Below are 13526 nucleotides of genomic sequence, written 5' to 3' on the forward strand. Positions count from 1 at the left end.
ATGCTGCAAAAGGGAAGGGACGAGTGTTTGTGTGCGAGAGGGGGAATAGTTGGGAATAAGATAAAAACTTTGCCATCTAACCCAACAACAACAACACACACAGGTACACTGGGCAGTGCAGGTGGGTTTTAAAGCAGATTTTCCAGCTGCACACACTTCCTGTTAGGCACCCCACTCTAAAGAAAAGTGCCAAATGAATGCAAAAAAACCCAACATGCTTTGCTCCTTGTTTAAACCCAGTATCGGTGGTCATTTCTTCAAAGGACTCGGTAGCTTTTATACAGTCAGAGGACAATTGAAATTAATGAACGGAAGTTGCTTGTGTCCATTAACTTCAGCAGGCCTACTCTGAGTAAGACTAGCATGGACTTAATCAGTTTTCACCAAGATTTCCTGATAAGCACAAATCAGCGGGTGGCTTAAAGTGATCCATTTTGAATGAACAGTCCACAGGGCGTGCCGTGCAGATGTCCAGTACTGACCCCATATGGCGTTACTGTTGGCTCACAGGAGAGGGGCATACATTTGGGTAAAACAAAGCAGGGTAACAGCTTCCCTCCCATTCCCAACCAAAAGTTCTGTGTGGCTGTCTGGCTTGTGCTTGTCCTTGGCAGCGAGGAAACTGCATCAACTATCCAACCACGGCACTTGTCCTCTGCCTTTGAGTGTCTTGTTGCTCAGCCCTTCAGCGAAAGCTAGCCCTGGTTCTGCTAAGTTCTTGCAGCAGTGATTCACTGAACATTCAGTTTAGAAAGACACATCAGGGAAAGCCACAGCTCCTCTTCCTTTGCCAAGTCTTCTCTCAATTTATAGCAGGATGCCTCCTCCCCCCAACTAGAAATTGCACTGCGTACAGAGCTGTGCAGAATATGAGCCATCGGAATGTGAGCCAGAATATAATAATAATAATAATTTTTCATTTATACCCCGCCCATCTGGCTGGGTTTCCCCAGCCACTCTGGGCGGCTTCCAACAGAAAAATAAAACACAGTAATCTATTAAACATTAAAAGCCTCCCTGAACAGGGCTGCCTTCAGATGTCTTCTAAATGTCTGCTGGTTGTTTTTGACATCTGTTGGGAGGGCGTTCCACAGGGCAGGCGCCACCACCGAGAAGGCCCTTCTGAACCATCTTCCTGATCCTTTATCAGAGGCCAGCCTTTTTCAAAACATGGAGGTAAACCTGGTCACGTGTAAATAAAAATGCTGTTAGGAGAACAGCAACCTGCCCAGTTCCTGTGAGCTGCTGCCCTACTTTTCCTTCTCTGATGCCTACCACACATCTTCATGGTCTTGCAGCCTCCTTTCTCTCATTAACAGATCATAGGTTCGTTGCCCACACTTTGGAAAGCCTTGACAGTGTATTAAGAAGCCCATGACGAAACAGTTCACTCACATGTCTGTGGCTGCCACCCTCCTAGGAAGGGCACCCATGCACTTTTAAAGATCTGAATAGCAGACCTTTAGCAAGGGAGGCTTATCAATCTGGTTTGTCTCCCATGTCAAGGAAAGCTCCTGCAGATTATTGGTTTGTCAGCTGCTTGTTAAGGGTGCAGTAGCCACTGAGCCTCTTGGGCTTGCCGATCAGAAGGTCGATGGTTCGAATCCCCACAACAGGGTGAGTTCCCGTTGCTCAGTCCCAGCTTCTGCCAACATAGCAGTTCGAATGCACGTCAAAGTGCAAGTAGATAAATAGGTACCGCTCTGGCAGGAAGATAAATGGCGTTTCCGTGCGCTGCTCTGGTTTCGGTGCTCTGTTGTGCCAGAAGCGGCTTAGTCATGCTGGCCATATGACCTGGAAAAACTGTCTACGGACAAACACCGGCTCCCTCGGCCTGTAAAGCAAGATGAGCGCTGCAACCCCAGAGTCGTTTGCGACTGGACTTAACTGTCAGGGGTCCTTTACCTTTTTAGCCCTGCTTATATAAATTCTGACACTCAGCCTGGTATCCCTTAACTTCTTAGGCAGGCCACTTACCCCTCACGGGAGAAATACTACCTTAGAGGGAGAGTTGTGTCTAGTGCACTGATTAATATTTTGTGGAGTGTATCTCTCCTTTTTTAAAAAAGCAGTATTGCTTTAATTTGTTTAGTAAATGTGGTGGTATTTTACATCCAGAGGTCTATATCTAGACTTATACAAATACAAGCCTGTTGATTCCTGGCACATTTAATTCAGTAAAGTAGATCCCATCAATTCCCAGGTACATGCTGTACAAAGTAAGTGGAAGAATTTGAAAGGTGAGAGCTACATCAACAATGGCTTTGAGGAGGTGTGAGTGTATGCCAGTGTTTTGCCCTTTGCCTTCTTGGGTATTGGGACTGCTGACAGGCAGGAAGTTGCAGCCATAGCTGCCAAGTTTTCCCTTTTCTCACGAGGAAGCCTATTCAGCATAAGGGAATTTCCCTTAAAAAAAGGGAGAACTTGGCAGCTATGGTTGCAGCCAGTGAATTTCTCTCCCACCCCATCCCTACATACCAGGAAAAGTGTTACTTGGTGTGCTGGGGCTGTTAAAAAACATGAATGTCCTGCTGGACAAAACACGACCACAGTCCTTTGCTATGGGCAAACAGCAAGCCAGAGGCCAGCTTTTGCTGCTATGACAACTAAGCCTTTTCACTCCAGGAGACCTGGCAGTTACGATAGCGCTGGATTTCTAAACAAACAAGTGCTTGGCCTCAAACTGTGCTCATAATCCCAGACATATGAGAATGGGCTGTGGTAATTTAGTGTTGAAGGAACCTGCCTTTTGTACGTGGTCAAGTCCATTTTCTTATTATTTACAGGCATTTTCTAGTCTGAAGCACTGAAAAACACCGAATTTTCTGTGGTTTTGCTCTGGTGCAGGGTGACCAATTGCAGAATAAGCATTTCTCTTTGCATTTTATGCATTAATTAGCTGAACAGCCATTTCTTCTCCACAGGAGACCCTGAGAACAGCAGTCCTCTGAGGTAATTTAGGCATCACTGTCAGGCTCCTAATCAAACGACATTCCCCGGGATTATTGGGTGATGAAATGTGGGGAAGAGGGGACAGGGGATGTATTTTTCTTATTGAATGCCTTTCTACCCCACCTTTTTATCCACAGAGCTGAACATTGTCCTCCCCTGCTCATTTAATCCCCACACCAACCCTGTGAGGTAGGCTAGGCTGAGAGGCAGTGAGCGGTCCAAGGTCACCTAGTGAGCTTCATGGGTAAGTGGAGATTTGAACCCTGGCCCAACCCTGAGTCTAACCACTACACCACACCACACTGGGTTATATATCTATAAACTCATATAAGTTTGTAGAGCAGATGTAGCTGCGTAAAAGAGAGAATTTTAGCCGGCATGTGCAATTGGTCATCCAGGGATGAGAAAAGCCACTCTTGCTGCCATGTCCCCATCTACACATGGGAGCAGCCCTGTCATTAGGCAGTGAGAGATGGGCAGATGTCTGGTCTTCCTTTCCTCCTCCATGGTCCTTGGCTGGAGAACAGAGTTGTGTGTGACAGGCAGCCTGCCTGCACGGTGCTCCCAAAGCTGTTGGTTTATTGCAGGATGTTTATAGTTGCGCCCTGTTTCACCTTTTTATTCTGGTGTTTGTCTCACTAAGGGTCCTTCTTGAGTCTTTTATTGTGCGTCCCTGATTATTTCTGCTCTCGTGAGGTACTGGGTGGCTATTCCCAATCCTGCTTCCAATATTGTTTGTACCTGCAAAAGTTTTGGCGTGCATGGGCTGTGTGTGGGCTGTGATTTCCCCTGAAATCCTGCAGCTTTTTAGAACGCAAATCTTCCACTTTTTTTTAAACTTCCTTTTGTTGTGCTACAGAGCAAAAGCGCAGTAACACTGGGGAAGCATCACAAAACAGCTAATAAAGTCGACGATGTATGGACATTCCAGTATAAATCCACCACTAATGACAATCAGGCAGTTACTTTAACTAATGCACTAATACAGTGGTACCTTGGGTTACAGACGCTTCAGGTTACAGATGCTTCAGGTTACAGACTCTTCTAACCCAGAAATAGTACCTCGGGTTAAGAACTTTGCTTCAGGATGAGAACAGAAATTGCGTGGCTGTGGCGCAGCGGCAGCGGGAGGCCCCATTAGCTAAAGTGGTACCTCAGGTTTAGAACAGTTTCAGGTTAAGAACAGACCTCCAGAATGAATTAAGTTCTTAACCGGAGGTACCACTGTAATGTGTCAATGACATGTCGCAGAATACAGCCATAAAAAAAAACACCAGACTTAGAATGTTGATGTCCTAGATACATATTTTATTCCTATTAAACACTTACTGTATATCCTTTTTCACATGGAGCTATATAGCCTGCAATTGTGGTACGGTTGTCATATCTCCAGGGAATCTGTTTACTCCATTGCATCCTGCAATGTTTCGAATCCTTTACTATGGCAGCATCTTATGCGTTATTTACAAAGTGCCACACAACCCAGTAGTTACGGTAATGCGCACTATTATTTTGAGGCGAGGCGAGCTTTAACCCGCAAAATACGGTAACGCTTTGACGCTTTCCGCATAGGAGGTGAGACGAAGAAGGCGATACGCTGAGTCACGCTTACCGTAATAAGCTAGATACAAGGACATGATTTTTTCCTCTGTTCACTAAAGCGGGCGGCGCAAACTTTAGGATTGCTATCCGTGACTTTTGAGCACGTAACAGAACTGCAGGCGGATCCCTATTGATCTTTTAAGATCATTGTGGCTCTCAGATGTTTTGAAAGTTTTAAATATGTTTTGCACTGCTTGACGATGGGACATTTTTTGTATTTGCACATTGTTTCCTGAAGCGTTTCCTCTGGAAAGGCAGTTTATAAATGTATTAAATAAATCCTTACTCAGCATCGAACTTGCCTGCAACGCACCAGCTTATGGGGCAATGGAACCAAGCCTCTTGCAGGGACAGATTGGCTTCTTTCCGTGACAAAGTGTGCCTGGAGGAGGCGTGGCTTAAAAAGAGAAACGCAGCTGAACTTTAAAAACGGCCCTGCTGGGTCAGAGCAAAGTCCTTCTGGTTTTGCGTCCCGTCTCCTACAGCGACGGGCCAGATGTCTCCCGGAAGCCCACGACCAAGGTACGAAGGCAAACGCCCTCTATTGCTGTTGCACGCTTCCAAGGGCTGCAATTTGCAGATACACTGCCCCTGAACACAGAGCTTTAAAAGGCCACCTTTTTCCTTCAAGGAAAATAAATCCCTGGGGCGGGAGGATATTAATTTTAGGGCGGCAGCTCTGCCATATATCTACCTTTCCATACCGGTCCTCTGTGTCCCACATCCACGGAGTTAATTTTTTGCAGTGTCCTAGCACAGGCTGCCGCTCGATCCTAACTTGTAGCCTTCCCAACACCTCCCCGCCCCCGCCGCCACCCCGGGGCTTTCTTATCCCACCTCTGGAGCCCCCGCCCTCCCTCTCCCCCAACAGAGCTTTGCAATCGCTTCTCCTCCAGGGACTGGAACCTCGGTTGGCACCTTCGCTGTGACTCACGCGTGTTCCCCGCACCTTCCCGCTCACAAGAACGTGGAAGCGTGAGAGTGGGGCGAGGATGATGGGCTGATTGTGACGCACAGAGCTGGGGGAGGGGAGGAAGAGGGTGGAGTGAGGCTCTCCCCGCAGTGGCGTGAACTTCCCCAAAAACGGTGACCCGAAGACGAGTTCCCAGTTGGTACTTCTCTCTGTACGTGTGAATGCCGCAGCCCGTGATTAGAGAGAGGACAGTGTCCCGTCCTGCTGCTTGAATATTTTCCACGCACAGAAAATAGTGGGGGAGATAATGTTGCCCTCATTTCCTGGAGTGGAGCCTTTTCGGATTTACTTATAAGGCTTCCCTTTATCAGTAATCTTGCCTAATCTTGAGGTTAATTTTGTAACGCTGAAGTCTCTAAGGCAGCTGGAAGAGGGGGTTTAACCTGCACAGTTTGCTGCGGAGGGAGGAGAATCTACCCCGGAAGCGGAGGCGGGAAGGGAAAATCCGTGGGTTTTCAGTCCCTCCTCCTCCTCCTCCTCTCCTCCCCCTTCGCGAGCCCCGGCTTGTGTCACTGGCTCTGACGACAGCATCCTCCCCCGCATCCCGTCGCCATGACAACCTTTTGTTACCTCCAACGCTTGAGTGGTCCAGGAGGGGAGGGGGCTGGCGAGGGTGGTATATAGGCGATGCTGGGGGGGAGCCAGGGAAGGAAACTCCTGATCCCCACCCAGAAGGAAAGAGGTGCTGGGAGAGAAGAAGCAAGGCCCAGGGAGAAAAATATATAGAGATATATATAATATTTATTAAAATAGATTATAGATACACCTGTAAAAGGAGATCTGTTTGGAAGTAGAGAAGAAGGGGATTACGAGATCGATCGGAAACAGAGACATTCAGACGTCTTCTCGCCTGTTAGCCTCCTTCCTCAAAACCATTTAGGTGGGCCAGAGAGGGTTTCTTTCCTGGGGAGAGTTTTTGAGAGCTGTTCTCAGAGCTTCCATTGAAAGACAGCACTGCCTGGTAATTAAAAAAAAACATACATTTCCTTTTTCAAAGTTTGGGGTTGTTTGGAGTAGAGGGGACAACTGTTTTGATGTTGCTGTTTGTTTGTGCAGAAAGGGTCATGATTTCTGAAGTTGAGTGGGTGGGGAGGGAAGGTCTGGAGTGGCAGCTGGGGATGTTCTTAGATGTGTGTTTATTTGAATAGCGGGAGCGGTTGGGGAGTTTGAGGCAAATAATTTGGGGTATTGAGAGGAGGAGCACATGGGATCAGCTTTGGTGGTGACATGGGAGCAAGATAAATGTAAGATTTAAAGTGAGTCAACCCACAATAACTACCACACCCTTATCGAGAGGCATGACTCCACACACACAAGCTGTGCTGTGCTCTCCAGTATGATTCTGAAGGATGGGCTGGACTGAGGACTAACATTTGCAGGGAGTGGTATTGACATAATCAGTGTTAGATGCTGCAATGCTTAATTCCAAAATCAATATTAGGTACCTTGATTGGGCCAGCAAAAGACAATGATCACAAAATAGGGTGCTAGCATTCAAATTCTCCAGAACTCTTAATCAGTTTAGGTAGTAAACAGTACCAGGGTGGAGGTTTGCTAGTGGTAAAGCCATCCATGTCTGCCTGTGGTAGAAAAAGGGTTAAAACACTGGGCTAAAGGGTTAGATACACATGTGGAAATTGTGCATTTTATGGGTTGCAGAGCCAGAGGTTAAGGGCCCAGGGTGTGGGTTTATTGGTGGCAGGCAATAGGGAGAGGGGGCTAGAGGTTTATGCATTTCGAGGTTTGAACGGAATGTGATTCAATATCACAATCATGTCTAAAAACAAGGGAGGTTGAGAATGAGAGATTTTTAGGTGAGTGGACCTCATAGGATGAGATAAAATAGATGGAGACTGGCATCCAAAGTGAGGATCCTTCAAGAGCTGTTCAGACTGGGCTTCTGTTACATCTAAACAGGGAGCAAAGCTGGTTGTGGGGGAACTCCCAAGTTGAGTGAAGAGGAAGCAGGCATGGAACACATTCTGCTTGTTAATTCAAAATACCTCCTTACCATTTTTCCTCAGCGCGCGCGCGCACACACACACAGACACAGACACACACAAAAACACACAACCTGCTACCTAAGAAGATGGAAGCCTTTCAAAATCCAGGAATTCTCTTGATTTTGGTCATTGAAGATCAGTTTAAAGCATGAGTTCCAACTGATCTGTGTTAAAAGATCTTGAGTATATGCTCTCCCTGGACCCATATCCTCATCTAATTTTCAAGGGTAGTGGCGTCTGAAAGCACCCCACAAGAATGGTTGAATGAACTCTACTTAAGTTAGGAAGTGAAATAGAATGAGAACCTCTCTGTGTGAGTTTAAAGTAAATTGGAGTGACAAGTTATAATTGTGCTTGGTGGCATATCTGAACTGACTATGTGTTGAGCCTGATTAATAGGAAAATGAGTATATTTTTGAATTCCCCAGCAAGACCCAGCATTATTCTCCAGGATGTAGCATTCCAAATGAACCCACTACAATCCTTGCAGAATACATCAATGAAAATTTTTGTATACTCACAGCCTAGTAGACCCCATGATGTCAAATATATGTTGCCCGGACACTTCAAATTTCAGGACAAACCAGAAATATCTAGTTAGGACCACAATACCCTGCTTTTTTGCTTTTTTTAAACTGAGGGAATGTTTCTTTTAGTTGGATCTTGGTGGTAGTGAGATGGGGTCAGATTGTTGAACAACTTGTGGAGGTGAGATGGGGTCAGATTGTTGAACAAGAGAATGAACACTGGGGGGGGGGGGAGAGAGAAGCAAAAACTATGGGGGATTATTACAAACATGCCCCACCTCCTATACAGGAGGAGGGAACCTCTGATGCAAAACTGTCACCCTCCCTTTGCACCAATAATAATTGAGTATGAGTCATGCTTTGAGCCCATGGCTGTGATGGCAAAGTGGGTGGGGTGCAGATAGCCAATTAGGAATGGGCATGGGTTAGGTAGGGTGGGTTGAATGGGGAGGAGCTGGTAAAGAGTCCACTGGCCCTTTAAGAAGCTGTCCACTCCCTCTCCCTATTCCTCCATTTTCCCACCATCGTCGCATCATTCCTGCAGCATCACAGTTTCTAGCTCCTTCCCTTTCTCCCTCCCCACAACTTAACCCTGAGATGAGAGCAGCAGCTGCTACTACGGAATGACTGAGGTGGGTAAGCTATTGGGAGACATTTGGCTTTGCACGGAAGCAGAACTCACTCTTTGATCTCTCTCCCTCTACATCCCCATCTTTGCATCCCGTTCACTCCCTTCGCTCCCCTTATCACCTCACTTTGCTCCGTCAGCTCATTCACAGGCTTCGTTTCACAGCACCACAAATAACCTATCCCTCTCTTCCACCTACTTTAAAAACATTGCATGTTCATTTCCCACATCTGCCTCACCCCACGCCTCCCCAAATCCCATGCTTGTTCCTGTCTTTGTTAGAATAGGGGGGATAGCAGAAAAGGAGGCGGCAGAATCAGGGCATGGGGACTTTTGCTCTCTGGGAACGTGCCAAACTCTCAGTAGCAGCTGCTCAAGTGAAAGAATGGAATCATGCATCTTTTAACTCTTCTGTTTGTTTAAGTGCACCAGTTCTTTGAACTTTATCACCTCTTTCTTCCCCCCTAGCTGTTATGTACGCTGAACCATCCGCCATGAATTTCCGGAACCACGGCTTCTTCCGCCGTTCTCCGCCTCCTTCTGTGGCCAAGCCTCCCCCTGCCGCTGGGAACACTCTGTCCGTCTTAGGAGGCATCGCTCAGATCTCCCCTTGCCTCTACCTCTCCTCTGGCAATGCTGCGTCCAACAGGCACATGGTCTACTCCAGGGCAGTGACTTGCGTCGTGAACGCCACCATGGAAATCCCCAACGCCAACTGGCCAGATATTGACTACGTCAAGGTGCCTGTCCCCGACCTCCCTCACGCTCCGCTGTCCTTGTACTTTGACTCTGTGGCCGACAGGATACACCAGACGGGGAAGAAGAACGGAAGAACCCTTGTCCATTGCGTGGCAGGGGTCAGTAGATCTGCCTCCCTCTGCATCGCCTACTTGATGAAATACCACCGGTTGAGCCTCTTGGATGCGCACGAGTGGGTGAAGAGCAGGCGACCCGTCGTAAGGCCCAATGTCGGCTTCTGGAGACAACTCATTGAGTACGAACGCAAGCTGTTTGGCAAGAACACCGTCAAGATGGTGCCCTCACCCATTGGCTTGGTCCCAGATATCTACGAGAAAGAGACCCGGGGGCTGGTCCCCCTGTGGAACTTCAGATAGACGCTGGGCAACTTTGGGAATGTGGTTGGGTGACGCGGGCTGCTTGAATTTAGGATCAAAACCTTCCACCATGTTCAGACCGCTACTAAGAACTTCCGGCATGGTGGACTTTGGTAAGAAAATGCTGTTACGATAGTCTTTTTTTGTGAGACCTTGCAATATGATTAGATCATGAAAAAGACCTTGAGTTGCTTGGCCATTTCAATGTGATTGACTGGTTCCGCCATGTCAAATGTTACTAAGAACTTACATAGTTTTGCTTGTATTAAGAGAAGATGGTTCATCGCAGAATATAGGCAGTAAATATATTTATCTAAAGCAGAGCTTCGAGGTCTGAATAAATTGACCCTCCCTTTGTGAGGAGGAAAGGGAGAAAAATAATTTATTGAAGACAGCTTCAGAATTACTTCCCGGCAATAGGGCCTGGGTTTACTTTGGTTTTAACAAACACAATAAACTCCCCCCCCCCCAAGAGAGTGAAATCTTAGCAGTAATGACAGGCATTAATGTTAACATTGCTCCCAAGGCACACATTGTTTAAGGCCTGCTTTGCCAATAAGGAGGCAGAAGTGAAGAAGTTGAAGATGATCGAACTACCAAGGGCAGCTGGTACATTTCAGCTCTGGAAAGCAGAGGGATTCTTCAGTACAATAATTTTCACTGTACAGGCTACAACCCAGCAGCCCATGGGTATAATGAATACTGCTGTTTCAGTACAATACTGTTCCAACCCAGGAAAATCCACTTGTGTGGGGAACAGAGGGTTGATGTTCATATTACCTCGGTACAGGGCTAACTCTGGAGGGCAAAAAGCACAAAGAAAGGTAAATTGTCCAGTAGGGAGGGGACAAAGTAAAACATTTATCTATTTCTGACACTGGGGAATTACCATTCAGCATTAAAAACCTGTTACCTCGCTTCCTCAGGAATAATGAACAATATGGTGGGGCTCTGGCATTATGTGGGGAAGGGCAAACCATTTTCTAATCACAAGTTGAGAGCAACTTTTTCTGGACAAAAAAAATCCCTCTCAGTAGAATGTGTGCATGTGTTTTTAAAAGCTTTTAATGCCACAGAGAGGACAAAATGATAGGATAACAATAGTTATGGGGGTAAATTTAACATCTGAGGAGACTGAGCCACAGTTAAGTATGCTAGTGAAGTGGAACTGGGTTCTATTTGAAGATTTTCTGACTATACCGGAAAGGCGGAGGTGAACCCAGAGCCAAGTGTGTGTTCAGTTAAAATTCAGCCGTTTTATTTCAAATTAATTTGAATATTTGAAAGTCAAGGGAACAGCTTGGGATGTTCAAGGCCTAGAGTTACACAGACTAGGCTGTGAGGTAGTGGGGAGTAAAATATTCCAAATGGAATAGGTTTTAGAAGTTACATAGGGTGTTCTGCCATATAAATTAGCTTTGGGGGTACAGGTTTCAGAGTGCTTTAAAGAAATTATTGGAAAGCAGAAATTTTGTCATTTTAAATCTTCACTAAATAAGAATGTTCCAGCTAGAGACCCCTGTTTTAAAGAAGTTTCCTTGGCAAAGGAAATTGGGTGGATGGGCTTAACACTCAGCAACTCCTTGGTTGTTGTTTCGTTTCTATTAGTACTGGTTTTTATTATAGTACTGTAAAATGTGTGGTTAACTAGGACTTCCACAGCAGTGCTTTTCTCTCCAGAACAAGGAACTTATTTCACCCTCACTTTTGGAAGTTTTAGCCTGCACTGACTTTTCAGAGTGATTTCCCACCAGAATCTTGCCTGTCAGTCAAGCCTGGCTAGAAAGTTCTAGAAGCTCATAGCTAAAGTAGGCCTGTGTGGTATCTGAGAAAAGGATCGCTTACTGGCTGAATATTTTAAGGCTAATTTATAAAGTGTGTGTGTGTGGAAGTGGGGTTTTTTGAATTCCTCTGTTCTCACTGCAAAATTTCTACTACATCTGAAATATCTTGAAGCATAGATAAGCAATTGGCAACTCAGGACCCTCTCTCATATTTGAAGGTGGACGACTGCCCCACACATACCATACCCCCCATGAATAAATTGAAGTGGACAATGTATTCATTTGTGTCAACATTGTCATCTATTATAGACAGTGTTAATGAAAATGTAGAAGTGTAATTTTTTTGGTTAAGGAATTCTAAACATATACATGACATATTAGGTTTTCTTTTGTAGACTAACGCTAGCACAGTGGTTCCTTATGTCAAACCTCTTAGCAGCTGAACATTCATCTATTGAAAAGACTGAGGGAAAACTATGTTGCTTTTGAGCAAAGGTCAAACACCCCTCACTCTATGTTTTCCAAGTATAGGTTTGGGCTATTTAAGGATAGTCTTGCATGAGAGAGGAAGGATTTTGAGCTGAAAGTGACATCTGGAAAGAGAACTTTTTACTCGTACAACTAGATATTCCTGCTTCAAAATCAGACACTGAACCCCCAAGTTAGAGAAGAGCATTTAAATCTCCCCAAAGGTCTGGCATCTTAATACTGTAGGTGAATTAACACAAAACAAAGAGTCCCATCTTCTAAGACTGAACACAGGACTGGTCAGTGTAGAGATATCTAGCATATACTGTCCTCTGAAAGTATCTCTGAATTGGGCTCAAACAGAACTACTGCTGTCTGAGGAGGAACTTGTTACAGAGGATGGAGCATAAGCTGGTCTTCCTTTCAAGTGGTGAATATGTACATAAAACCTCTGCAGTTCTGTATACTTTGTAAATACTAGAGGATTAAAAGAAAAAATATCTATATTAATTAAAGTTAGGGTTTCTTATTGCTTCAGTTCAATGACAAAAGATCTTAATAAATATAAAAATGTAAATGAGCCGCTCCCTGCAGTGTTATTGCCTATTGGTTTTAGCGTTTCATAAAATGGTGTTTTGTTTTGTTTTTGCATTCATGTGAGGGAGAGGGACCACACAGCTCCATGCTAGAGCATATGTTTTGTATGCATAAGAGCCTAGATTTAATCCTTGGCTAGTTAAAAGGATCTGGTGATGGGAAATAATCCTCCCTAAGACCCAGAAGAGCCAGCGCACAACCCTGGGCCAAATGTACCAACTTCCTGCCCTGATACAGCTGGTTTCAAGGAGGCACAGACAAGGAAACAGAGAGGGGATTTTGGTAGGCTTCCTTTCAAAATAATCCAAACTGGACTGAATGATGAACGATCTCACTTTGAGCAAGGCACCAAAAGATGCTGTCCCAGGAATCCCCAACCTTGCAGAGTATTTCATCAGCACATGCCACACCCATATACTTTATTAAAGGTAAAGGTACCCCTGACCATTAGGTCCAGTTGCGGATGACTCTGAGGTTGCGCGCTCATCTCCCTCTATATTAGGACCTTGCTATTTTTACAGTTTTTGTAGCTATTGCAAAACTCTCCACTGCCATTTTTTGTATGCATTCCAAGATCGGTACAAAGCATGTTGCCGTGACAGGATGAGAAGTCTGGGCAAGTGAGGCAACGTTAAGGGATCTGGAGCAACTTCCCTGTGGTGGACTCCTAGATTGTAGGGGTGTGTGTATCGGTGTGAATAAGCCAGCTGTGTGGGATCATGTCACGGGAAAGAGCCACGCAGCCACAGAAGCTCCATTCCCAATATGTTAGAGCCTCTGGTTCCACGAGATCCAGAAGTTTGCCCTTTTAGGAAAAGCTGCAATAATCAAGACGTTTTGACAGATCCAGCTTCCGCATCAGTTGTTTGATTATGGT

General features: G+C 45.6%; 1 protein-coding gene across 3 annotated transcripts; it reads left to right on the top strand.

The window, feature by feature from the left end:
• The first annotated feature begins 4730 nt into the window (after nt 1-4730).
• LOC118095105 (dual specificity protein phosphatase 14-like) lies at nt 4731-13516 on the top strand. Of its 3 annotated transcripts, XM_060281678.1 has the most exons (3): nt 5084-5479; nt 6322-6488; nt 9154-13516. In XM_060281678.1, the coding sequence occupies exon 3, from the start codon at nt 9159-9161 to the stop codon at nt 9798-9800; it is 642 nt and encodes a 213-aa protein (XP_060137661.1). In that variant the 5' UTR covers nt 5084-5479; nt 6322-6488; nt 9154-9158; the 3' UTR covers nt 9801-13516. The 3 variants fall into 3 exon arrangements, with proteins under 3 accessions (XP_034991975.1, XP_060137661.1, XP_034991976.1); XM_035136084.2 differs by lacking the exons at nt 5084-5479; nt 6322-6488 and adding an exon at nt 4731-5076; XM_035136085.2 differs by lacking the exons at nt 5084-5479; nt 6322-6488 and adding an exon at nt 6500-8689.
• The last annotated feature ends 10 nt before the right edge of the window (nt 13517-13526 follow it).

This window comes from Zootoca vivipara, chromosome 13 (assembly GCF_963506605.1).
Source record: "Zootoca vivipara chromosome 13, rZooViv1.1, whole genome shotgun sequence".
NCBI lineage: Eukaryota > Metazoa > Chordata > Lepidosauria > Squamata > Lacertidae > Zootoca > Zootoca vivipara.